This window comes from Melanostigma gelatinosum (genome assembly GCF_949748355.1).
Source record: "Melanostigma gelatinosum genome assembly, chromosome: 22".
Taxonomy (NCBI): domain Eukaryota; kingdom Metazoa; phylum Chordata; class Actinopteri; order Perciformes; family Zoarcidae; genus Melanostigma; species Melanostigma gelatinosum.
In genome coordinates, this window is record NC_136655.1 from 7506612 (window position 1) to 7534570 (window position 27959).

The window sequence follows — 27959 nt, forward strand, 5'->3', positions numbered from 1 at the left end:
CTCTTTCAGAAGGGGCATCAGGAACAGAGAACAGCCTACCTTGAGGTCCTCCTCCAGCTGCTGTTTTTCTCTGAGTTTCTGGAAGTCACCACGTGCCTTGGCCTTCTCTCTCTCCTTGGAAAACTCTCTGGGAGGAAGGGAGCAGGATGGAGGGATGGGAGGTAGACCATGGGGAGGAGGGGGAGGGGGGGAGGAAACAAGAAACAGAGAGGGGGAAAAAGAATCTGAAAATCTAAACTGAAGAGCTGCAAAACTAATCATGTGACAATACCACGTAGAACATTGTACAGTGCTTCAGGACAGGAAGGAGGGAAAACCTGCTAAAGAGAGAAAAAGAAAGCAAACGTAAAGTGAAGAGAGAGAAGCTCTGCCAAGGAGGAAAAAGGTGTTAGTATGCAAATACAGATGAAAGCACATTGGAGCCGGATTCACGTCTCAATCTATCAAATGTGGCCAACAGATGCATACAGTTCTGTTTATGTGTTGGTTAACATGGTAACTTCAATCAACCATGACGCACAATAAGCCGTCATATCAACACACAATGTGAAATGAGCTGCAATGGCAATTATTAGATTTGATGAAATCACTAATACACTGTTTAACCCTTACTATTGTTTATTACGGTAGATTTACTAATCTGCAATTATAGTTCGACAGCAATTGGAATTGATGTAGCTACATAAGCCTGATGCACTGGTGGGAAGGTGAATTGCGACACCCCTACTGACTGACCACGTGACAACTTTAATGGTTAAGTGTTAGCTGCTGGTAAACTTTCAGCTCGAGGACCTGTCATACACTCTTACCACAGTAATAATTACATTATATGGTGTTTTGGCCTATAATATATAGACTGAAAGTGATTTAGTCCAGATTATTTTGTAATTCATGCGGATTAGTCATCTAATTGTTGCAACAGTGCCTCAGGTGCTCCCGAGCCTGCTGGGAGTTGTAGTTCCGACTCTCCCACCACCGGCTCTCCTGCCAGCTGCAACGTGCTCGGTACAACCCCCGAGGGAGGGAGGGCGAGGGCATCCCTCACCAGCTGTACCACCTCAGCTTGCTCTGGTCAAATTGGAGGAGAAGTGGCTCTGCACCGAGGTCGCCCTGCATCACTGAGCTCCTCACCTTTTGTCTGCCATCGCACTCTTTCTGTCGCCACCCGGACGCTTTGGCCACAGAATGAATGAAGATATGCAGTTAATGCGAGCGCTGTATTTTGTGCCTGAGGTATCTTCTCATATACTTTGCAACTCTATCGTCACTTATTGTAGAGCGCTTTTTTATTTTTTACTTTATTCTTATTCTTACAGTATGATGCCAGCTTTTTCAAGTTTCTCAGGATTTTGGAGGTGATATGGACAAAGGGAACTGAAGGTAAAATGATTTAAGACAACTAAAATCACCGTGAGGAGAGTGTGAAATATTGAAACATTATGATGAAACCCGGTGAAATTACTTCATTGATTTTCACAGTCTGTCTGTAGTCTGGAACAGAATACAAGAGAGAGACTGTTCATGGATTGTTTGTGTGTGTGTGACATTTAGAGGAATGATGGTCACACCTACAGACAGCTGACAAACACTCACACGAGACAGATCAATGAGCATGAGGACACACTGCTCCTGCCTCGCTTGTCAGAACATTAGCTGGAGACCCAATCCTTATTGATCCGTGTTCGTGTGTGCCAGTGTGTAATCTATGTGTGTGTGTGACTGCAAAACTCACTCTCAATCTTCCCCATTCTCATCTTCTCATTTTTCTGTCCTAAATTACCATTGGATTCTCCTTTTCCACTTCACTTTCTCTTCCACCCCTTCTCTTTCTCTCTTGCCCCATTCTTTTTATTTACAGATTACATTCAAATCCAGACAAACACGGCCAGACCCATGGAGGAAGCAGTCGGTAAAAGGTCAGGCCGTGTAATGTGCTGACAGCATCATTAGTCAGAAGTCAGACAAAGAGTCAGACAGCCAAACCCCCCCCCAAGCTGTTTGGACCAGATAGACCTCTATTACTTTTCCCACAATGCTGCTGTCACATCACTGTGGGTTTCAAGAGTCAGATTCGGGTCAGTCAGTCAGGGGTGAGACACTTCACTCCCCTAAACCTGTTCCCTACCCAAGATCCTCATGACCTGAGACAAGTTGAGGATAAACCGACATGAAAGTTTTCACGCATGAGTTGTGATTTCTTATACAACAAATGTTCAAAATTGTAATGAACTGCAAAGGTACATTTTAAATGGATGTTGCCAATAATAATGATAAGCATTAAAAGGATAGTTTGAAGTGGGGTTGTATGAAGTGCTTATCTAGTCTATATTGTGTACAGTAGAAGGCAGTCGGCACACCCTCGCTTTGGTGAATCCAAATGAATTATTTAAAATGAAACACCAACATTTTGAAGAGAGCTTTTAAAGTAGGTGAAGTAAGGTGACTAAAATACCTTTTGCTGCTACCCCGGTCCACAGCAGTAGAATCGCTTTGCTCCCGTGCTGGTACTCCATCTGTTCCTCTAAACTAGGGGCGAACCGACCGACACCTACTGTGTGTACCGCACTGACTGCGGATAAGCACCTCATACAACCGCACTTCAAAAATCTATACCTTTAAGACAAGGTCAAGCCTATCTTTTTAATGTGTTCCCAAAAACTGAAAGCCGACTGCAAGCTGCAGAGCATTTGTCAATATCTTTACAGCGCTCACAAACACAGCTTTCATTTGGTCATATTAGGCTGTGTTTACTGGGAGCCTGAGTTCATACGGCTGGCTCACGGTTCTCCTTGCTTTAAATTGAGACGACAGTGTTTTGCGCCATCCCAGCAGCACAGAGACCGAAGCACTTTATGATAGTAAGAGTGCTACACTATGGAGGTAACACTGTAGAGTTGTGAAGAGTGTGACTCCTTTGATATCAACACTTTGACAGGGAATTTATAAAAGGTCTCAATGGCAAACATCAATTATGTCCTGTTGAAGTGCCCTAGAGCCAGATGCTGATGTACGATTTCACTACAGTCAGCGATAATGATAACTACCGGTACATACAATGTATGTGCAGTAAAATTAGTTCAGATCTGTGAATCCACAATTTGAATATCACCACCAGGTTGCAATTTTCCTCGTGCCACATGTATTACATGTATTACTCCTCAAACTGTACCTCAAACTGTACCTCTATCAGTAATATTTAAACACATCCCTGTCCATGATTAGTACACACTTGCTAAACTTAAACACCATCTACTATCAGAAGCAGAAAGTAGACAAAAACAAACAGCAAAGCTCTCTAAGAATGAAGGCATAAAGGAGAAAGAGAGAAGTTAGTCTCAAGTGACCTTTAACCTTGCCCTTACCCGCTCAAAACCCCCAGAACCAAGTTTAGCACAAAGAAGGATCCGATGATGATTAAGGTGACAAAATACACCCAGGGCCACCTGTACCCTACTGCATCATTCACCTAGGTGGAGAGGGACCAAGGAGAGGAGACAGGAGGGATGGATGGCAGGAAGGTGGGAGGTGGACGGAAAGTAAAGATCGGAGGAAGGGAAAGGAAGGCAAGAGGAGGACATTGGTTGAGTGGACAGGTAGGAAGGAGCAGTAAGGAATGTTAGGAGAGAAGGGAGGAGGGGGAGAGGGAAGGGGTTAGATCCTTGGTGAAAGTTCTCAACAGATGGAGTCGTTTGCTTATGCAAGATCCCTGCTGAGATTACGGTGCATTGATGGTATTAGTCAGAGTCACTTATCGGGCCACACGGCAACGTATCTGACCAAATGTGTGAAACTTGGAATTGAAGGTTGCAAGTTTAAAAACAGTTTGATTGACTTCAGTTCCACTCAAAGCAGCTCGTTTCACTGTGGAGAGAAGACATTTTAGTTGGCAACTTTAACAGACCGTGCAGCAAGACTCCCACGGATTGGACATCAGTACTGTCCTCAAAACAATGATACTCTCTCTCATTAATAATAAAAAGCCAGAAGAGTTAAGTCTTAGTTTGATGGCTGTAGGTGTAACTTATTATGACTATTATGGTCATTGTAGTGATCATACATTGTTTTAAAACTCTGATGATCTATGATTTTTCTCTGGTAAGTGTAATGATTTTATGAACACTTACAAAAAGTGATATTCCCTATTCAGTGCAGCCTTCCATCCTATAATTTCCATCTTTAATGCCATGTTTCTTTCAGACTTCACTCTGTCCTTAAAATCACCTTTTTTTGCCTCTTGTGTTTTCCCTGTTGTGCAAGGTTTTTTTTTTAGGTTCCACTTCCACGGCTGGATGACTTGTATATGCGTGTGTCCACCTGTCCATCACGGACAGGTTGTGACGGCATGTGGTCCCTTGAGGTCAACCTGACATGAACATAACGGATGCTTCTTCAGCGTGTGTGCATGTGTGCGTTTGTGTGTTTCTCTCAGGCTTGTGAAAAAGGATTGACTCAGTGGAACAGAAAGGAGAGAGAGCGGGAGACTTCTGCTCAGTTCAGTGATCGCCAAGTTCATGTCTCCTCATCTGTAGACGACGAAGATGTATCGCTCTACTTTTACTGGTGGACTAAGGCTGCTGGTATCACCCTCCTCTTATTTATTCTGTGTACCACTATTAGGGGTGGGGGGAAAAATCTACACAGCATAGTATCGCGATATTTTGCGTGCCGATATTATATCGATACACGGATGCCAAGTATCGATATTTTATTATATAAACTATAAAAAAAAAAAAAAAATATATATATATATATATATATATATATATATATATATATATATATATATATATAATCAATTGCTTTTTCAGTCCACTAGATGGTGCTGAGTTGTTTTCTGGTGAGGTCAGCAGAGGTGCCGGGTCTGCGTACGTGATTGGTAGGAAGTTGGTCGAAACAAAGATGGAGACATCAGAGAAAGAACTCAGATAAAACATGTTGTTGACACAGTTTGGGGACATAATTTGAAGTTGAAAAAAGTAATAAATCGCAATATATGTTATCACAATACTCAGAATATCGCAGTATCGTGAAAGTATCGTGATAATATCGAAGTATCGCGATAATATCGTATCACGAGATCTCTGGCAATTCCCACCCCTAACCACTATACTCCCTAAAAATCCCTAGTTGCACTCTAGATGTCTGGTCCAGGGAGTCTTGTTGCATGGTCATTTATCACATCTAAAAACACTATGTACAGTACAGCCACATCACAGACAAGCATCTATACACACATGACAACAGCACAACCTCTTACCCGCTCAACACCCCCAGAACGAGATTGAGAACGAAAAAGGAGCCGAAGATGACGAGAGAGACAAAATAGACCCATGGCAGCTCATAGCCCATAGCATCCTGCATCTGAGAGAGACAAGAGACATGGGAGATAAGGAGACGGAGAGAAGAGGGGGGTTAACAGGGAGAGGGTTGGTGGGGAGGAGGATAGAGGACAGATAAAGACGGGATGGGAGGAAGAGAGGAATGAGGACAATGGTGAAGGAAGAAGAGAAGTGGGAGGAAAAGGTTTGATAAGATTGACATCGAGAGAATAAAGGGGGGGGGGGCAGTGGAGGTCAAGAACAGAAAGAGTGTTATAGAGGGAAGAGATGACAGGCCGGAAACAGAAAAGAGCAGTGCATATTAAACAAGAGCAGGAGAAAGACTTGGCCAAGCAAGAGTGGCAGTATGGTATGATGAAGTGTGTGTGTAAAGCCTTTTGTCTGCTTGTTGGAGAACCGGTACTTGATGAACTACATGAAACACCACTTAACTGCTTTTGTAGCTCAATGACATTTCTTAGCTCTTTTTCAAAGTGTGTGTTGTTTACAAAGTTACACGATCCCTTAAAGGGGCAGTGTGTACTGTGTGTAAGTATTGCAACCAACCGAGGTTATTATACACAAAGGAAATCATAATTAATAATATTACATTCTATTTCTGCCAATAGATAAGAAAATTAAATACGAGAAAATGTAAGAAAAGCTTTTCTTGTTAAGGTGGAAGGGCCTTTACGAGAAATATTTAGATGCTGTGACTCTACGGACTAAGAAAATCCAAGTGAAATCAATGAAGATGAGTTGTTCAGTTGCAGGGAAATATGCCACTCACTCTTCTGGATATTGTATTAGGGATGTGTTGTGTGAGTATGACCGTCATTAGGACTGATATGGGGAATAGTGTGGACAAGGTGAGGTCTGAGCAGTTCAGTATCCAGGTTTTTGTTCAAGATAAATCAGATTATTAATTTGCACGTAAACAATAGGACAAGAAGAAAAAAGTTAGGAGCAAATGTTTTCCAGCTCCTTCAATTAAAGAGCCGTCACTTTAACATGGAGACATGTTGGACAACAAGGGAGGTAAGCAGAGAGAGGAGAGAGATGTTGGATGTCATTCATCTATTTTTCCCCGAAAATGTGAGAAAATTAAATCTGTGTAAATTTCTGGCCCAAACGTAATGAAAGGCTTGGTGTTGTCTAAATGTTTTCCACAATGATTGATGCTCCAAACAAATAGGTCCCATTCATTATAAAGACAGCTGGATACACAAGCGCTCTCACAACAAGTGAATTGTACAATTTAACAGTTGTGATGTTTGTGTGTGTGTGTGTGTGTGCAGAAGGTTGCAGCGGACAGCGTGGTTGCAGGAGGGGTGAAGAGCTACTAAGCTATCTGCTCCATGTGCACACATACACTCAGAGACAAACAACTCGCACACACACGCATATCTGCTTGTGTGTATAGTAAAATCCCAAACTCACACACGCACAAAACTGGCCAATTCTGACAGTTACATGTCACAAAACTGAGAATAGGTCGGCTAAAAACAATCAACCTTTCAACAAACTTCTTCACCAGGCCAACTGTTAATTCCATTGCTTTTGTGATCCTTAAGACGTTTAGAGGACATCACAGGACAACTCTGGTTAATGTTTGAGAAATCACACAGGTACATGTTAATGTAATTTAAGGTGGGACTTCATGACTTCATCGGGAGAAATCAACATCACAATCTGTGTGTAAAGCCAAACCTCCGTCCAGAGGTCTAAATCAAATGCTTTCTCAGGAAGGCACATGTGGGAGTTTGATGGAACCTTCCCTAACATTGATTAACAGCACGGACTAATCAATTGGTATATTTAGCTGAACAGGGCTGCTGGCCATTTACTCAGGAAGGGATAGTTATTGTGTGTTCATAAGCCTTGTTGGCTGTATGTGTGTGTGTGTGTGTGTGTGTGTGTGTGTGTGTGTCTCTGTGTGCGTTTTCACTTGACACTAGGATCAAGCATCAGGATTCTACACACGTTCCAAATGAATCAGTGCCTTCAATTACACAGTGTATTGTCTGCATCGATTCAGCCCGAGATATGAGCTAACACACACACACACACACACACACACACACACACACACACAGACACACACAATCTGTCTCTCCCGTAGAACAATCTGTGTGTTCATACCTGCCTTTCCGAGAGAAGTGTTTGTGTTATTGCTTTATATTCCTTTTTCAAAAGCACTCATGTGGCACTGATGTTACAGATATACTCGAGTAGCTACGCACACTAAGCAGTATGGCTCTCACTCCACACACACACACAAACACACACAAACAGATACTGTTGTGGTGTCCGGCTCACCCAGTACAGCACGTCCGTCCAGCCCTCCATGGTTATACACTGGAACACCGTCAACATGGCAAAGGCAAAGTTGTCAAAGTTGGTGATGCCGTCGTTGGGGCCCTCCCATCCCACTTGGCACTCTGTTCCGTTGTGTTTACAGTGTCGACCGTAAGCTCCCTCAGGAGCGCACGGTGCCGGCTTTTCCTCTGCGATGGTGCCTGTGACACATAGAGAGGAGGAAGACAAAAACTGTTATAGTGTATCCTTCATATCTGTACTGACGATTCCAGCGTGGGAGTTTAACGCCCATCCAGTCTTTAGACGCGGTCCGACAGTAAGTCACGTCACACTACCGATCGAGAAAATGACTGGGACTCCTACTTCAGGAATGAGTATAAATCAACCCTCACTTTCTGATTCTACTACATATTTAGTACATCCAGAGATAATTCTACATCTATAACAGAGGTGGGATAACAGAGTATCCCACCAGCACTTACCCTGTGCAAAGCTAATGCCTCTCATGAGACCTATAACATCCCCATAACAACACTTAAGTCCATTTATACCTAGGGCCCTTTACTGGAAATTGTTTCAATCATTTATGGCAGCTGCTGTTTCAATTACTGCCCAAATTATTCACGCTCAGAAACATAAATGATCGTTTAAATAATTAATGGAGGTTATCGTATAAACTGATTAAGCTCTATTTTCTCTCTGCTCTGTTGGCTGACAGGTGATGTCTTACTGTCAAAGATGTATGCAGTGCTTTTCCTGGTGAAAAGGTTTGTTTGGTATCATATTCACCTGTGTGTCCATCTCTGGAGTGGAAGTGAGAATATATGCTGCCTGAAGCATGCTTCAAATACTACCTGAGCATTGAGAAAGCGGTGTGCGAGTGTGTGTGTTTGATGATCATGCATGTAAGTATTTGCACGAGTCTAGGTATTCTCTCGACGCGCATGTGTGTGAGAGTGTGTGTGAGAGTGTGTGTGTGTGTGTGTGTGTGTATGCATGTGTGTACCTGTGTGCTCGTGAGAGCAGGTCTTGTGCATCTTGCCCATGAAGAGCTCCAGGCCAATGATGGCATAGATGATGATGACGAAGAGGACCAGCAGGGCGATATGGAGCAGAGGAACCATGGCTTTGATTATGGAGTTCAACACTACCTGTAAACCTGCAGCACACACACACACACACACACACACAGAGGAACCGCTGAGAACACACAACAGGTGGACAGAAAACTAGAAAAAAAGAGTATTGAAACTAATGATGAAAGACTTTTTGTTGTATAAAAGCACTGGTAGTACATCATATAGCAGAATAGTGTGAGCACTCAAACTGACTATTATATTTGCTCTGAAGCTTTATTAATCTTCCTGCATGTGATCATTCACTCAGAGAAAGAGCCTTCTATGAGTTCTCTGAGAAACACGGTGGTGATAAAACAGAACTTGTTTGATACAACGTTCCAGTTAATTCACTGACTGCATTGATGGACAAATGCTGAGAACACTGCATACTAATAACTCACAACACAGGGATAGGATTAGATTCATTTAAGGAGGCTTATCAGTATGAAGCTCAGTTTTTTCAATTTGAAAAAAAATGATTCAGACGTGCTTATATGAATAAACTCCTTATCAGATCACTTAATTTCACGTTGATAAAAACAGTTCAGCTTGAGGTTTTACAAAGAGAATAAGGATTCACTTGAAGTGTTTTTTGCATGCAGCTGTAACCATTGACATAGATCCATTTGTGCAAAACTATAGTACCTGTTAACTGTGCTAACGGTGCTATTACACCTTTAAAATGAAAAGGAAGGCCTATATTGTTCTGTGACAACGATAAAGATATGTCTATCATCAATTGGATGTTATCAAAAATGACTTTTCTGCAATTATTCGCACATAATTTGATGAAGACCAATGCAAACCACACAGTAAGTAGCATAAATGATTACATTTCGAAACACTTGTTTCTTCCATCAGTCGTAACAAACATCTAGAACACAAATCATTCGAACAAAACAAACAGATCATTATTTGTTTTTGTAAATTCTATTGCACATAAAGCAGCATTGGCACTGGGAGCCTTTAAAAAAGATGCAAGTCCGTCAGTCAGTGTGCTGATCAGCTGGCAAACATGCAGCCGATCAGTTGCCACGATACAGATTCAACACAGTGCAGTAACGTTGGACAGGGATCAAACTAAATGCTGTGCACTGCAGCAGCGCTCGCAGTTTAGAACCAAACGACAAGAGTGTGGGATTTTCACCGGCATGCTGTGCATTTGCCTGCTATTGTAATTACAAGAGGTGTCTCTCACACACACACACACACATACACACACATGTTCGCTTCTGCCCCACCTCACCCAATCACCGATCACACCTGATCCTCAGCGCCTCGTTGTCTCGCGCTCTCTTTCTTTTCTGCCTTTCTTTCACCCGGTCTTTCTTTCTTCCACGGCTCTCAGTACTTACTGGGTACTCCGGAGACCAGTCGGAGGGGTCGGAGCACTCTGAAGGCCCTCAGAGCCTTGACATCGAAGCCCGCCGCCTTCCCTCCAATAGGAGTGGCCCCGTCCCCCTTGGTGGCCTGCTCCAAGATCGCACTGAATAACCTGCAAGACAGAAAGTAATGACTTCAAGAACCATCATCCTCAGCTTTGACGTCCCATTTCCATATACCAGAGAATATCAGAGATGAAAACAATAGAAGAGATGCAGATTATATGACAGAGTGATGGATCTCTGCAGTTGCTGTCATTATGGCCTTATTTTCTATTTCTTCTGCTGTCACCGACTGCTGTCAATACCAACTGAACCATCTACATCGTCTTCATCATAACTTATAAAACAGTGATGTAAGTTTAGACGTGACCCCAGTTTGGGGTCCAAAATTTAAAAAATCAAAAGGGAATGGTGAAGACGTATGCGCTGTTTTACAATCATATGCGCTTCCTGGAAACAACACAACAGCAGAAAATAAAACAGCTTAATTAGGTTGCTCTCCAACACAACAATGGAAAGTGTTTCATCTGTTCCCTCTCTCTTTCACAGATAAGGAAATGTGAGACACGCGGCTTTAATGATTTGACAGCCGGCTCAACAGAACACTGTGCATGTCTGGACTGAAGAGAGATGTCTCCAAAATGTGTTTGTAAGTGAGTGTGTGCTCGCAGCACATATTTACATTTTGCCATGTGATGCTACACAACCTTTCCCGTCTCTCTGCTGTAATATCTGGCACTTAAAGCGGGGACCAATGCACAACAATGTAAATGGTCATCTATAAAAGACTATGTTTTACGCTGTAGCTATTTGTTAGCGGTTAGCTTCTTCTACTGTATGTATGTGGACACTTCTGTCCATTTGTATTCGGGTCTGGTCTGGCGCTGGTTTTCAGGCCCCTTAGTGTAATTCTAATCTTCTAAATGTGTTTTCATGCTGTGGCCTTTTGTTGACTATTATCCCTGATGAATGTACTGAGCGGCTCACAAGCTTGAATATATGTCCGTCCAGCTGAGCTTATCACTCTCTCTCTCCTCTCACCGAGATCCTTTAGAAATCACCATCCAATGCCATTAACCAGCTAGCGCGGCTCAAAGGCCAGTCAGCGGCGCGTTAGTCATGGAGAATTATCAATTAGCACAGATGAAATGGCCACTTGAAAAGACCTCTCAAAGCATATCGCCCTCTCTCTCACTCACTCTCTCTCTCTGGTCCTCCCTATTTTGCACTTCCTCCATCTCAGTTTGATTCACTCTCTCTCTCTCTCTCTCTCCCTCCTTTGAAACAGAGTATGAAAAGCATGTCGAGGATCCACAGTTTTGCACCACCAGCATTTGGCCCAGAGTGTTTTGCCATGGCGGGGTGTGAAATGATAATTAGAGCCTCTGAGTGTAGCGCCACATAATGGCTTGTGTACATCCACAGCTAAAGATAGCAGAAGCTGTGTACATTCATAAAGATAACAGGAGTTGTATGGTTTAATAGTCATCAAACCACCACAATACTACTGAATTCATTTTCTTATCATTACAAATTCACAATGGGTCTGCAACTAATTATCTTCATTATCAATTGATTGATTTTTTTTCGAGTGTAATATATAAATTGTCATTAAGTGGTGAAAATGTTCCCATCGCCTAAGGTGGTGTCTTTAAATCACTATTTTTGCCTGACCAAATCTAAAGTCAATGCTCAATGAAAGAAAACACAGAGATCCAGGAAACCCTCAAATGTGTTGGCTGGAACCAGTTTAACCAGTTGAGTTTTGAAACATTTCGTTCAAATTTTTGCCTGAAGCTTCTTTTTTGTGATGATCCAACAGCTATCTGTACTGTCAATACTGAGAAAGAAGAACTGAGATACAGGGAGCACAAGCAAGAAGAGGAGAATAATACATGTTCGTCTATGTGGTACCCATTCATATTGTGTACACGCGCACACACACACACACACACACACACACACACACACACACACACACTGAACCTTTACGAACAAACTTTTAGGTATGTGTCAGTAGGACTGTAGGCTCTAGTATTGGTGTGTATGTGGAAGTGCTCTTGTCTGCATGCCTCTGTGTGTGTGTGTGTGTGTGTGTGTGTGTGTGTGTGTGTGTGTGTGTGTGTGTGTGTGTGTGTGTGTGTGTGTGTGTGTGAGTGTCTGTGTGCCTCCAAGGCTGCTCAGCACCAGGTACAAGCTCTTTCATCAATATGGTGAACATTCCAGAGGGAGCGAACTCTGTCACTTCTCATCTACACACACACTAACACACACACTCACACACACACTCACACACACACACACACTGGCAGTTAGGCACATACAGGCACAAAGACAATCACTCAGTCATGCACACACAGAGATGCAGTGATGTCACAGCTGAACAGTCCCTGGAGCTGTGTGTCCTCTTTGAGTGTGTGAATAAAGAGGGAGTGTATATGTACTACTGATTTCATGACATAACTAATGGATCCCCCCCCCCTCCCGTTCTGTGTCATTTCCATGACAAGTATATCTAGATGACAAAATAGATCGAAGTCACAGAGCCTTCCAAAATGACACATGGAGACTTTCCAGCAACATCTTATATGGTATATCTCGTCTGTTTTAGGTTTGAATTAATTGATCAAGGATTAATATCACAATTATGATGACAAATATCATGGAGGAAACTTGACATGAATTAAGGGCCTTTTTAACAAATGACCAATGCTTTAGCTGTGCATTATTCTGCTGAGTACAAGCATTATTATGCCATCACATTGCTTTTAGCTGGGTTCCCGCTCACGCATAACCTTTTTAGTACACAAGTCAACATTTTAAACAGTTACCGTGTCAAAGTGGGAAAGAACAATGTGGTCACTTCAATAGAATATGTCTGTTTATTTTGGCCATGTGAAGGGGAAACAAGTGCAAGGTTTTTTAATGTGACTGAGGAAAATATTAAAAGCCCCCGGGGAACGTCCAGAGAGGCAATTCAGATTTAATCTTCCAAAACACAAGCGCCAACTCTCCAAATACTGTCCTTGAGCAAGAGCACCAACACTGAACCCTGCCAATTCCAGAGCTGCAGCAGGTATCCGACCTTCTGAACTTACTTTGGCAGGGTTGCAAGGTAAAAGAAAATTTCCTTAAAGCAGTGGTTCTCAACTGGTCTGGCTGCGGGACCCACCATCACCCCTTAATGACAAGCCGGGACCCACGACCCTAATCATATATATAATTTGGGTATATCTATATTCAAGAAATCTAGTAGTAGTAACGTCTCTGTGTAGTAAACAACTGTCAAATCAAATAAAGAAAGTACACATCAATTATATTTTAACAAATATTATTCAGATTTTTCAAATTGAACTGGATGGATTACAAATAATACACAGAAATACATGAATAAATGTTCTTCTCATTTCAAGTCAAATAACGGCTGGATTAAAAAATGAATTACTTAACGAAATTAATTTTAGCAAAATAATTTTCACTGAATTGCCCTGCAGCTTTAAATTCAGTTCATTCAGGATAAAGTGAATAAGCCACAATATTATATTTTTCTCATCTTCTAAAAAGAGAAATTAGTGTTTGACTGGACAGACTCATATCGGTGAATTCTTCAGAGTCTCATGACTCTGGTCTCTCTGGCCATTTCTCTCTTTTGGAGATCGTCCTGTGATTTGACTTCCACGACTCACACCTCAATAAATAGTGCTGCTCTGCTCATATGTCCTCGTCTCTGTCACGGTGTGTACATCTCACTCGAGTCAGGAAACTTGTCAGAATACTCATATTTGATTGGCTGAGCTTCATCACGTGATGTGATTCACAACGCATTGGTCGCGTTTTTCCCGCACCGCTGAACAAGTGCCGTATATGCTGGAATAATTCCGCTGCATAAAAAATGCCCTTCAAAATAAAATCTTTTTTTTTTCTTTTTTCTTTTTTGTCAGGCAAAGGCCCGCGACCCACTGAAAACGGGCCCGCGACCCACTTTTGGGTCGCGACCCACCAGTTGAGAATCAATACAGTGTCATTGTACATCAAATTATGCTGCATCACAATAAAATCCATAATCGCAATAGAGAGAGAGAGGGGGGGGGGGGGGGTGGAGGGAGGGAGGAGGGCAGACAGAGAGGAAAAAACCAGCATACGAGTGGTAAAGGTTGTGTTTATGCCAGGGGCACTGACACCGTGATGCCAGCCGATGAGAGTGGTTGGCTTCACCCCAAAGACACACACACACACATACAGTGAGCCTTTGGGGTGAAGCCAACCATGTTCAGTTGGTGATGGCTAATGTGAGTGCACACTTGACTGGCCATGAACAAGACCCACTGGCTTAGTGTGTGTGGGTGTGTTAGTGCATTCACAGAGCCTTTCTTCAGGCTGTGGGGTGCTTTCTTGCAGTGCATGCACACACACAGACACAGACACACACACAGACACACAGAAACACACAAACGGTCAATTAGACCATTTTTATTGCTTTAATGCAACTGTCAGGTCCACTGGCTATTGTGCCATTTCCCCCACACAACACTGTACGCAAAGCACAGCTGGGAGGCAGAACACGCACACACGCACACACACACACACATACGCACAGACACACACACACACACACACACACACACACACACACACATCCACACAGGCACAGAGGGTTTAGCAGATGGGCTATGTTGCTGAGTTGCAGATAAAGAAAACCAGAGCAAAGCTTTGCTATCAGCATCTAACAAGCTAATCAGTTTAGGCTTCGCCGATACACTGTAGACCAAAGTTTACTGCGGCTTTAATGCAGACTCACTGCGAAGGAGGATTGTTTTATGGCAATACTTTCCACATTCAAATCACAAATCAAAACTCACCTGTTCAAAACTGCTTTTAATGTGTGACTATTATTGTGTACTTTGTTTTTAGTGTATTGTTTTTATATATGATGATTTTAATGTAAAGTGCCTTTGAGTGTCATGAAAAGCGCGATATAAATAAAATGTATTATTATTATTATTATTACTTAGTTGTGTATTGTGTATTGTAGTAATATTAATACCACATATACTGAGAGTTAAGTATTATTCCTGCAGACAAACGAGACCACATCTTTCTTTTTTCTGCCTGTCTGAAATTTGCATCGTATGTCTGCTGATTGGATTTTGAAAATACATTGAATTAGATTCAACAAAATAAATCATCAACAAAGCTTAAGTGAATAAATGTCAGCAAAGATAAGAGTGAGTGCAGTAGCTTCCTTGTATTTACTACAGAAATCAAAGGAAATACGATCGTCATATTGTAAGACGCGAGCACTACGAGTGTCTCTGGCGTTGGACAGAGGCTGCCAATTGTCTTGGCTGTAGTGTCATTTGTTGACAGTAATTATACCAAGGTACTATGATTAATTTCTCAATGATGTGCTGACGTTTAAAAATGTGGCAGGTTTTTACAAACCCTGCAAAGAGACGGCGAATTATAACTCTACAGGACTTGCTATCATTGTCATTCCTTCTGTCGACTACATAGATCCACTCAAAGTAACATAAAGCGCCATACATATGAATATATATGTACACTGTATACATGCAGTACATCACAGTTCTGGTTTCTGTCCACTCACCCCACTACTACGATGATGAAGTCGAGCAGATTCCAGCCGTTCCTCAGGTAGGCGTTGGGGTGGAAGAGCAGGCCGTAGGCTATTACCTTCAAGAAGGCCTCCACCGTGAAAATGATGAGGAACAGATACTCCACACGCTCCTGTAGGGACACAACAAACAAGACCGGTCCATATATTAGCCTGAGCGGCTCAATGTGACAGAGAACAAGCATCAGGAGACCGTAGATGAAAGAGAGATTATAGTCGTGGAGTCTGTGGTAAACTGAGTTTCACTTGTGTGATCGATACTCTTAACGGGACAGCACATATTGGGACACACCAATGGAACGAGAGAACATCTATTCGAAATTCTTCAAGGTTAGTTCGAGCAACTGGCCAAACAAAAGCACTAAGATATACACACATTCATTCACAATGACAACACTGAAGACCTGTATGTGACTGATGAGTACCAACAGTGTTGGCTGCGTGCTCCTCTCAGTTTACCAGCCAGAACGAGACGTTCTCTTACTGTTTAAGTGGCTTCTGGTGTGTGTGTGTGTGTGTGTGTGTGTTTGATTATTTATGTGTGAACATGTATTTGTCTAACTTGTAACCGTGTACACAATCAAAGCATTTGGATTATTTAACGAAAGCGGCTCTCTTCCTGTCCGAAGAGGCTACTACATGAAGAGGAATGTACGCGTATACACACACACACACACACACACACACACGAGCAACTCTCCTACTACAGAGTTCCTCAGAGATTGTTGTCACAGTGATGACCCCTGCCTAAGAGGGTCCTGGGAAATGTCCTGAAATGGCCTCGAGACAGAGAAAGGGATTATGTAACTTTCTGACCACCAATTCATCACACACCAAGTCATCAGTCATATCGGCTCGTAACAGAAATAAGAAATAAGAACGACTAAGTTGCCCTTTGAACGAAGCAAAAAAATGGTTTTACTCAGAAACATTCCCTGCCGCTCTGAGGTACATAGATTTAAATATATTTATCCATCAATCTATCCATCCATCTCAGTCCCTGCTGTTTTCCCATGGACACACACCCACAGAGGGCCAGAGGTTTGGGACAGAAGGTCAGCCAGGTCTCTCCAGACTCAAAGGCCCATCCCTGGGAGGAAACCAGCTGAACCTGAGGCTGAAGGGACACAGCATCTGTATATATATATATGTCCACGTTTACCGAAATACCTTCACGGCCGAAATATAGTGTGCAAAGAATCACCACGAAACAATGTAATGGTCTTTTATCAGGCATATTAAGCTGTGCACCTGTGCAAAGGTAACTTCTACAAACAGAACATTCTTTATGTTCCAAGATGCTGACTGTTTTACTCAAATGATCCATCTTTAACGTTGTTGAAGTTTAAAGATCGTGTCAGCGTTGGATAAGCTGCATGAAGATTTGCTGAGGAGGCTGATGTGAGGCTTACGTTGGTCCAGCTAAACAAACAACTTAGGCCACTTGCATACACACATATTGTGGGCCATGGGAATCAGTCATCCACTCTATGTAGCCACTGGTTTGACACATTTGTAACTTCTAAGAACTACGGGTTAGAAAGGTGTTCATTTCAGTTGGATTCCCAGATACTGGTAAAAGAGTCATGCTTTGATTTTGTCTTCTTAATGATGTGATTATCATACAGGCTATGATTTTGGAAGTGGTTTTTTTTCCCCACACTTAGAAATGCTCAGGAAGCCTGGAGAATTGTTTTTTTTTTATAGTCGTCATTCGTACTGCAGACCCTCCACCACACAGTTAGTACAAGTAGTCTATGTAGAAGTAATTCATCTAAAACATGCACACACACACATGCTCACACTTATCCTTCCTCTCAAATACACAAAAGCTCTCCATCCCTCTCTCTCTCAAACACACACACACACACACACACACACCCAGGCTGTGTATCTGCCGGTGACAGGCAGACAGTGCGGCGCTCCGGAGAATACAACAGAGAAAAACATCTGGTTGGAACAGCTCAGCCTGAGAAACACACACACACACACACACTCACTTCTCTACCTCCTTTCCTTCCGTTCATACAGACCCATAAAGGGCAAAATCCATAAGGGGCCCACTAATCTGGTTAGTGACTGGAAAGAGAGAGAGAGAGAGAGAGAGAGAGAGAGAGAGAGAGAGAGAGAGAGAGAGGCACAGACTAAAGAGACAGGAGAAGGCAGACAGAATGACAGAAAGGTGAGTAAGTGGGAGCAATAATTCAGTTAGCTCTGATAGGTCAACCAAACCGCCGATCCATCAACTAGGCCAATCAGATTACGGTATCGACATTCGACCATACAGCGGGCAATGTTTCCATTGGCCATGACCTTCTGTGTATGTGTATGTGCTGCAAGACAGGATTAGCCATTAAGCTGTGTTTGAAAACAAAACAAAACATGGACACACAGTAGCCTAGTGTGAGAGTACGTACGTGTAGGTGTGTGTGTATACGTGTGTGTGTGCTTGCAGTTTTCAATAGATCAAGAAGAACAGGAACAAAAACACCTTTAACAGACTTTACCAACTATTCAAACATTTAAAAACGCAAGACAGCATGAGTACCCAAAACTACACAACAAAAATATTCATTTCATGCACTCCGTGTAACTTTATCCTGTATTTTATCTTAAAATAAACTCCTTTTCATGCTGCACATTTGAACCCCTTACAGCCGTGTAAACAGAAGGAAGCCACACTCGAATCTGACTCGTCCCTGCTTAGACAGGAAACATTTCTTTCCAACCACACAGTAACACACTACCATCATCCGGTTATGATTTATTCAGATGCAGCACCACAGTGAGACGAAATACAAGGGTCCGGAGTCGGCATTGCCAGTGTACGTCCTATTAGCAGGCGAATGATGCAACTGTGGTGAAGGAGAAGGGAAGACAACTTTAGCACAGTAACTGTGTGACAAATGGACACGTACAGAAGAATTCTGGTTTGTTTTGACATTATCCTGACTTGTGATAAGTATATTATTAACTAAAGCTAAACACCAGCCAACGTGAGCAGATAACTTAACAACTAGACTCCAAAGAATGAAGACAGTCTCACCAACTTCTAGCTCCTCATCTCCCAAATCCTTTTCGTCTCTCTCTTTCTTGTCCCTCACTTCTACGTCACCTCCTCTCTTCTCCTCCCCTCGTCCCTCTCTTTATGTCTCTCTCTCTCTATCACTGTGGGTGCCAACCAGAAGTTACCATAGAGACCAAGATGGGCTCCTACGTTACCATGGAAACTGTGGGCTGCAGCCGCAGACTCTCACACACACACACAAACACAAACGGATGGCACTGATCAGTATTGTACCAAGAATATCCACAGCACATCACAACGTCATAATTACTACTCTTCTGTCAGCATCCAGACTTCCTATTGTGTGTCTGTGTGTGTGTGTGTGCACATGTATACCAGTGTGTTGTTTGTGTGTATGTGCACAAAACAGTGTGCGCTCTGTAAATGTGTGTTAATGGCTGCTCCAGTCATCGATGTCATATAGTTACTTACCACTCAGCAGCACCAGTTGATAGCGTTTAACCGAGTCCTCTGTGAGACGGCAGTGTGTCATTCTGTCTCTCTGCACGGGCCTTTGGGGCAAATACAACTTCCATTGCTATCTACAGCATGCCACGCTGTTGGCTGTGTAAGATCTGTAGTAAAATGCAATGCGTGGTTTATAAAACATGTGCAGTTTGGCAGTGGATTAATGAACCATCATACAGTTTCAGTGAGTTGTCATTTTTAACACGCAGAACAGGACACAAAACTGCTTCACTGACAAAACAACTCTCTGTTGTCTTCAGTCTCATTGTTTACGTCAATGAAAATAAAGAGCAATTCTGTTTTTATTTTTTTCAAACTACATTTTAGTCTAATCTCATCTACAGTATAACATGTTTAATGGCGTCTCGTAATTGTCTCGTCTTAGTCACAGAAATGAAGGTTGTTGATGTATTTAATAGAACTTTGGGGTTAAGTTTTGGATCAGTGAACAAAGATTGGCCTGTATTTTTTTTTCTGTTGTTTTAATTGCTAGAGCATGGAGATAAGTAAAGATGTTTAATCAAAGCTGACAATACGCAAGAGAAGACTTGCAGATTAATGTCTTATTATCGTATGATGTGAAATCCACAACAGCGTCCATAGGTCACTGTCTCAGTACTTAGACAATCTTCTAATGTGGGGAGGAATGGACGTCTCTTTGGCACACGCCTACGACGGAGCTTCTGTTGAGAAAGGTTCTTCAAGTAATATTAATCTTTGATGCCACCGTGGGTTGTGAAGCCTGGTGTTATTGTCAATCATCGTTGTCAGTTGCCTTGCGCTCTGTGAGTAGGAAATGAAAAACGTGTTTTCTTCTCTCTCCAGTCGCTCTCACTGCATGGAGAAACAGGTCTCAGCGCATGAATAAAGCATGAATATACAGGAAGTAGCAGGTACGGTGTTCGCCGTTAAAAGCCAGTGGCTCAACCTAAAGCGTAATACCGCTTTAAATCCCACCGAGGTCAACGGAACTCACAGACGCTGTGGTCCCGCCTCCTGAGAGTCTCTTTGAATGACGTCGCTGAGAGGCAACGAATCCAAACACAGCGGGGAAAAATGCTATTCCAGTAACATGCCAGCAGCCTGCTCAACATGAGTCTCATTAACAGACCTACGATCCAATCTGTGGGCCTCTGGCCTAGGATTACGTTTGATTAAGATGCACACTTGTACGAGTCCATGCTTGTGTGTGTGTGTGTGTGTGTGTGTGTGTGTGTGTGTGTGTGAGAGTGAGAAAAACTGATTGTATGATGGTCATCAGTAATCTGTGACCCTGTGTAGGAAGATAGATCACCTTAAACAGTGGATTAAGATTCATGGACACACAACCACAGCCTACTGTGTGCTTTTGCACCCAGCACATCCACATGCTGCATATTTCCTGAGTTGTACTACTGTGTACGTGTTTATATGTGGCTGATTACCTTTCCTCAACTGATTAGAAAATGCCTTATTAAATCCATTTTATTTATTTGTCTTTTCTTTCCTCCAGCATTGTGAATATCAAAGTTTACAGATAAACAAAAAACTCCCGTTTCCAGGCAACGGGCACTGTATCTACCAGATGAGGGACGGAGGGAAGGATGGGGGGAAGGAAGACACACAAAAAAAGGAAAGAAGAGGTTGATATATAGTACAGAAAGGCAACGTGGAGTGTATTTGTGTGCATGTGATGGAAACCCTGACACGCAATCCGTCTGCGGCTGTTCAACATCACCTGTAGGTTTTTTTTTTTTTTTTTTTTACAAATATAGACAGATGCCATGATATTCTCTCTCACGCTGGTGCAGAACATATGCACAAGTTGGCTGTCGACTGTAGTCTGTGTTTTTTTCTTCAGAGGAAACTTTGAAAGGGAAAACATGACTTCATGTGAAGCTATGCAAAGGTGTTTTCCAGCACTAATGCTTTGAGATTGGCTTCGTGTGTTAAGACCCAAAGACGCAGAAAAAGCAAGACAGAAGGCTAATTGTTGAGTAATCCGTGATCCCTTTAGCACCTCAACCTTTTCTCGCGACGAAGGCAAAACCACCTCAAGAGAGAGTAAATGCTCTTGTTTTGCAAGTGAGAAAAGTAACTGGTACCCTTGAGAGAGGAGACGGAGAGACAGAAAGCAGGAGGAAAAGGATAGCAAGACACCGTATGTAAAGAGAGGGAAAAGGAAAAAGCCAAGGGGAAAGGGCGAAAGAATATCGCTTTCTTCCTCCGTATTCCCTCATCCCTCCATCCTAGCTAACAATCACTCATTCCTTCTTTCTTCTTCGCCGTCTCAAGTGTAAAATGCTACCTCTTCAGTTCTGCATTCTGATGTGTGCGTGTGTGTGTGTGTGTGTGCGTGCGCCGACTTATCACAACTTCTCCTACCTCACCGCGCAGAAAGACATATGCTGGAAGGCCGCCCCACACAAACACACACACACACACACACACACCCCATCACAGTCACGCATTCGTCGATATGCACACACACGCCTTTTCACATACACACACACACACACACACACACACACACACACACACACACTCTCACGCTTCCACATGCAGTATGACACACAAACGGAGGTACAAATGAAGACAAAGTGAAGTGACACACAAACACACAGATCACTGCAGTGCAACAAGATCAGAGTAGCTGCTCGCCAAACTGACGGATAGATTACTATACTCTGTAGCTCATTGCATGACTCATGGTACGGAGCATGTGTGCGTGTCATCTAATGTGTGTCTTGGAGTGATCGTGCTGTGGTGACTTATAAGGAAGAGAGGCAGACTGAAAGGTGGTATAGAATGACGAGAATATACAGTTGTATATTAACATAGTATCTTGAAAAGCAGTCGTTTACAGATGTCTTTCAATCAATGTCTCACTTTTGTTCAGTCATACACAGGAATCACAACACAGCACAACAACTAGTAAACTGGATTTATTAAATTACTTTCAACAATAGGCACTGGAAAATTATTACCGGTATGTTTTCTTAACTTCTGACATTGAATAGAAGAACCAGAAGTTAAACCGTCCAATCAACCAACAGCCCAGTGTCTTTAAACGGTCATATACTGTATTTACACAGGACAAACGTGTCAGAAGTGAGCCAACGTGAGAAATGAAACACATGGTCATTACTGTGTAATTCAGCTGTACATCACTTCATCCGCCTTTGTCATCCCACTCCTTCCCTGTAAATGCAGTCAGATAAGTGAAGCTGTGCTTGTTAGCACATTCTTTTGCTCCCTTTTCTGTCCATATCCACCTCTCTCCTTGCTCTCTTTCTTCTCCTTTTTTGTCCATTTGTTTCTCTCCTCCAGCCTCCCCTCTGTGCTCTCCGTGCTCCCAATCAATTATCCTGTCCTCATAACAGGAAGATACAGAAAGAGTGGGATGAACCAAAGGGCTGAAGTAATAGAGAAATCACCGAGACAAATGAACGAAGAGAGGGGTGCTGGTGTCATTGTGCCATAGATGAATGAATGAATGAATTTTATTTATATAGCGCTTTTCACAGACAATAATATCACAAAGTGCTTAACAGAGCAGACATTTAAAAGCATAAAAAACACAATGTGACCCTAGGGTCAATAAATTATATACACAGAGAAAAGTAAAAAATAAAAATAGTTATATAAATAAAAAAACCACAACAAACCAAAAAAAAAAATGAAAAAATAGGTAAGTATGTGTGCATATGGATGTTCATGTATGCATGTACGTGGGTTTCAATTGGTTGTCCGGCAAGAAAAACAAAACAGAAATCAATAATAGTAAAAAATATATATATATATATATATATACACACCGGTATATATACTGTACATATTTCAATATTAATAGAATGGGTGGTGTCACGTTTGCAGAAACACAGTGAGGGATGACCAGGTGGAATGGTGTTCTGTTGTATTGTATATGATGGATGAGGTTAGATTTTCCATTGAAATATACTCTGTCATTAAGTTTCTCCAGTGTGCGATGTGTGTGTTATTCCTTGATTTCCAGTTCATGAGGATAGTTTTCTTGGCGATAGTTCGGGCCACAAGGAGTAATTTGCGGTTTGTTTTACTCAGATGTATTGTTGAGATGTCTCCTAGTAAGCACAGTGAAGGGGATAAAGGGACGAGGCAGCCCAGGAAGACAGACAGTGACTCACTTATTTCTTCCCAAAAAACTGGTGTGCAGTGCCAGGTGGTGTGAACATAGCTGTCCGGGCTGTTTTGAGTGCAATGTGGACAGATATCTGACGTGAATCCCATTTGAAACATGTTTTGCCCGGTGTAATGAATTCTGTGAAGTATTTTACACTGTATTAGTTGTAAATTGGCATTTTTAGTCATGAAGTAGATGTTATTGCAGATTTGGTTCCAGAAATCAGCATCAGGAGTGATGGACAGGTCTGATTCCCATTTTCTTGATGGTATGGATGATGTTTTGTCAGACTGATATTTCTCTACATATTTTTGAGATAAACCTTTTTGAAGAGGGGATATCAATTAATTCTGAGGTTGAGGGGGGTAATTCTAGGTTAGTGGCCTTAATGTTAAGTTTGGATTGAATGTATGTCAATTATTTCTAATGGCAGCTGGAATCAATAACGAGTCCCCTCAGTAAGTAACATGTGCTTTCATTACATGGCTATTATGTGTGCTCAAATGTCTGTTTCAAATCCAACATTGAAAGGAACTGAACTATGCAACAGATTTGTTTCTGAACGATGGCAACCAGAGATCTCTGGTTCATAATGTATCTTTGAGCAGTCAGATGCTCAGCAGGAACTGTGGCGAATATGTATGAATATATATAAAACACAACATTAAGTGATTTCAGCCAAAACCCAGCATTCTTCCCCCTGACCTCCCAAATCCTTATTGATGAAACATAATTCAAAAAGAAGGGAGTTTGAGTCTCCTACCGGGTGCCATAGCAATGCCACCATGACACCCAAACAGGATTAACAGCTAACACCCACTTCCCTGCTGTTACCATAGTAGCACTGCCGAAACAGCGACCCAAGCTATAAAAAGACAAACTGAACTTGATGAAAGTGCAAAGTGAAATAGAAAAATAAAGTAATTAAGATAAGGTGAGGGGTGTGGGGGGGGGGGGGGGGAAAGCACATTTGAAAGCACGTTTTAGCTGATGGGTCAAAATGAGGAGAGATAGAGGGAAAGAGCTGAGCAAGACTATTAAAAAGGCTTACAGGCTTATTAATGAGGACAGAGGAGGAAAAAATGAATTCTCTCTTTCTTCCTTCACTGTGGAAACCTCAGAGGCTCTGTCCTCACCTTGTCTCCTTTCAACCTCTGTCTTCTCTTTCTCCCTCTTTCAAATCACTTCTTCTCTCCGAAACCTCCGACGCTCCTTTTTCTCCAATCGAACCGACAGGAATGCCCAGGTTTGGTCTGCAGCATCAGAAAACCCCTGACACAGACGGACAAGGATGTGGCAACTTGTCGGGCCGCGAGTTCAAGACTGGGAAGTTTCACGCTATGAGATGTGGAGAGACGATGGAGGAAAAAGTGCGAGGATGGAGAGTTAGGTGAACTCGCGGAGCGCCGCGTTCGTCCCGCACGCTATCAGCTGACTTGGTTCATATAACGTGACAGGCTCGCTGTCCTCTGATCGTTCACGATGATGCTGCTGCTGCTGCTGCTGCTGCTGACCGGTTACGCTGATTTATTCTTCTGGCAAACCAGCATCCTCCTGCGAGGAGTTCTCAGTCAACATAACTGGCGACAGCATCTCTTGAATTGTGCATGATGTATACACCGCACCTCTGTGATACTGTATGGGTCTGCTGGGCTCTGCTCTGTAAACAGAGAGAGGTTTGTATCGCATGCTGCTTGGTTTGATTCAGGGAGCATCCTCGAGAGTAAACCCTGTTCTACATACGTACCAATATAAATGTATAATCCTGAACCACTGTTCCGTATAAGCAATACACCATCTTTCTTCCTTCCTGTAGCAAATCAGATTAGGATGGAAATAAAGTCATTTTTCACTCAGGAGTGACAATATGTTCTGTTTTGAGCCGTCTGCGTGTGCTTTGTCTGATATTTCTTTGATCAAAGACAAAACAAAGCAAACACACTCCACCTACACTCTCCCTGTCAGCGCAGTGGGGGACACAATGGATGTGGCTTGCAGCCGTGTTACTTACTGTACAGCCACGGTCATCATTGACTACAAGAAAGACGCACACAGACGCGCTCGCACATCTGACACATAACTCACTCTCTCAGACAAATTCAACTCCCACACTCTTGAGGGACACCTTCGTCCAACGGCGGCGCATGTGCACGCTGCGGCCGGTAGATCTCATGAATTTCGCTACGTTTCTGTCATCATTTGTTGTCTTTGTCGTCACTTCTGGAGCACGTATGGCCGAGAACAGAATAATGATCAAGGGGAGCGGACCTTGAGACGATCCCCACGGCCAACCACCCAACCAGACCTGCCGGACCAAACGTTACAAAAGGGAAAAAGCTATACCCAGCTAGGACCGAATGCTATGTGTGCATTTGTATATAACGGCGTAATAATGCAATGCTCACGCTTTGTATTGCATACCTGGTGTGTGATGGAGTGTGTGCGTGCATGTACTTCCACCTTTTTACCACATTCATCACTTTATCCTCACGCTCAACGCTTAAATTATAGATGTGATGAGAAACTGAGGCGGTGCTTACTGCACATTGTAGAAAATATAAAGACTATACTGAAGAGTAAGACACATATGGGACCATAATTCCTTGGCACTTCCCTGATTGCACAACTTTTAAATGCACCCCCAAGTGTTCGTCACACTTAAAACAGCTATTTATGGAACAGGAAAGATGTCAAAAGGGCAAAATCCCCAAAAGATTAACCCAGCAACAAAAATAATGGTACACGTAAGTGAATAATCAGTTTCTGCGTATTTTACGTGATTTGATAATCCTGTTAAACCAAGTGAATTTTTATTTCCTGATGCAACGGCGTTTTAATGACCGCCACCCTGGATTTGTTCATCCGATACAATTACACGCGTGTGGAGTGATAAAAATCATGTTGTATTCGGAACCAATTACTGGAACATGTTACCCGATACTTGATACATTATGCGCAGAAGGGGGTGGTAGTTTGAGTGAGTAAAATAAACAAGTGGAGAAATCTGGACAGGCCCAGGGCAGGAGTGAAAAGGTCTAGGTGGAGCAAAGAAAGAAAGAAAAACAGAGAAAGAGAGCAACTTTAACTCCTATATAGGCCTAACTAGTCAACTAAAAAATATAGTCAAAAATAGATTTCACTGTCTGTTTGTAAAAGTCCACATCTGCGCACACATCTGCAGTTCATCCCTGAATTCTTGAGCAACGATACACACACTCAGGCTCACCCGTAGTGATGATTTCCTTCACGCTGCCTTCAGTTAACTTTAATGTCACACATGATGCGGCCTACAGCCTGGCAGTCTGAATGGAGAAAGCAACCACTGCTTAGGGAGAGATAAAGACGCATTGAAAGAGACGAGGGAGAGACGAAGAGAGATGGGGAGGAAAGAGGGGTAAAACAATTAGTCTACTTCCTCACGAGTCTCCTGTCTGTCATTTTACCCTTGCCGTCTCTTACTACACAGTGTGTCCCTGCTGTGTGTGTGTGTGTGTGTGTGTGTGTGTGTGTGTGTGCAATGCGTATATTGGAGTGTGTGATGAGCCATGAATGATAATGGATATTGGACTGTCAGACACATACAAAGACACCGGCGGAGGCGCACAGTGTTCGGCCAGACATCAGTACACAGTATCACATAGATAGTCTGAATACAAGGACATGCCTCTCTCCCTCTCTCCCTCTCTCTCGTTCTCTCTCTCTGTTGTCCATCCCTCCTCACACACACAATTTCTGCCTTTAACTCGCACACATCCTTTTTCTTCCCTCTTTCTTTTAGCAGTCTCCATTATAACTTTCTTTGCAAACCTTCTCTGTGCGTGATGCCTTTGGGTATGGTCTTGTGCATTAGTGTTATCTGAGTGTGTGTGCGTGTGTGTGTGTGTGTGCGTGTTAGCACCAGTGACTTGTTAAAAGCTGTGTTTGCACGCCAACGTTAGCTTTTGATTGAATCATTTAGATTGGCTCAACTTTGGACCCCTTGTGTGCATGCTTGTGTGCGTGTTGTTGCGTGTTAGTGTGTGTACGTGTGTGAGTTGGCCTCTCATTAACTTTCCACCCAGTGGTGTGATGTAAACCCCCGCTGAGTCTGGCACGTTGACCAGCTCTCGCAATCCATCCCTCCATCATTATCGCGCTTTGTTTCCTCTGCTCGACTTTTCTCTACTTCTTCGCTCCTGCCTACGAGTAGACGCTTCCTAATTCTACTGATACACTATGGATCTCCTCTTTCCCTCCAAACAAACCATCCTCACATTGCTGTGACTTTAGAATTTGTCTTTTCACGACATGACTTTAGAGCTAATTGCAAAAATACATTTTTGTGCAGATGACCTTGCACAGGAGGGGAATAGACAATGAATTCATCCTGAATGAAAACTGTGCTTAGTACAGAAAAAAATTAAATAAAACAGCAGCAGAAGGTTTGGAAGGTTTCAAGCGGTTTTCCCTCACAAAGCAAGTGATCCAGAGTTTAACAAAATTATGAAAAGTCACTGTTGTGGCTTTGC

At 42.6% G+C, this 27959-nt stretch overlaps 1 protein-coding gene across 1 annotated transcript in view; it reads right to left on the minus strand.

Annotated features, from left to right (window-relative positions):
- cacna1c (calcium channel, voltage-dependent, L type, alpha 1C subunit) overlaps positions 1-27959 on the minus strand; it is a gene marked incomplete at its 5' end in the record, with an annotated part of 157274 nt that overhangs the window by 46835 nt on the left and 82480 nt on the right. Inside the window, 6 exons of the mRNA XM_079294870.1 lie at positions 40-127; positions 5258-5361; positions 7638-7837; positions 8644-8796; positions 10111-10250; positions 15749-15888. Coding sequence (XP_079150996.1) covers positions 40-127; positions 5258-5361; positions 7638-7837; positions 8644-8796; positions 10111-10250; positions 15749-15888 — 825 coding nt within the window. The remainder of the gene's footprint in view (positions 1-39; positions 128-5257; positions 5362-7637; positions 7838-8643; positions 8797-10110; positions 10251-15748; positions 15889-27959) is intronic.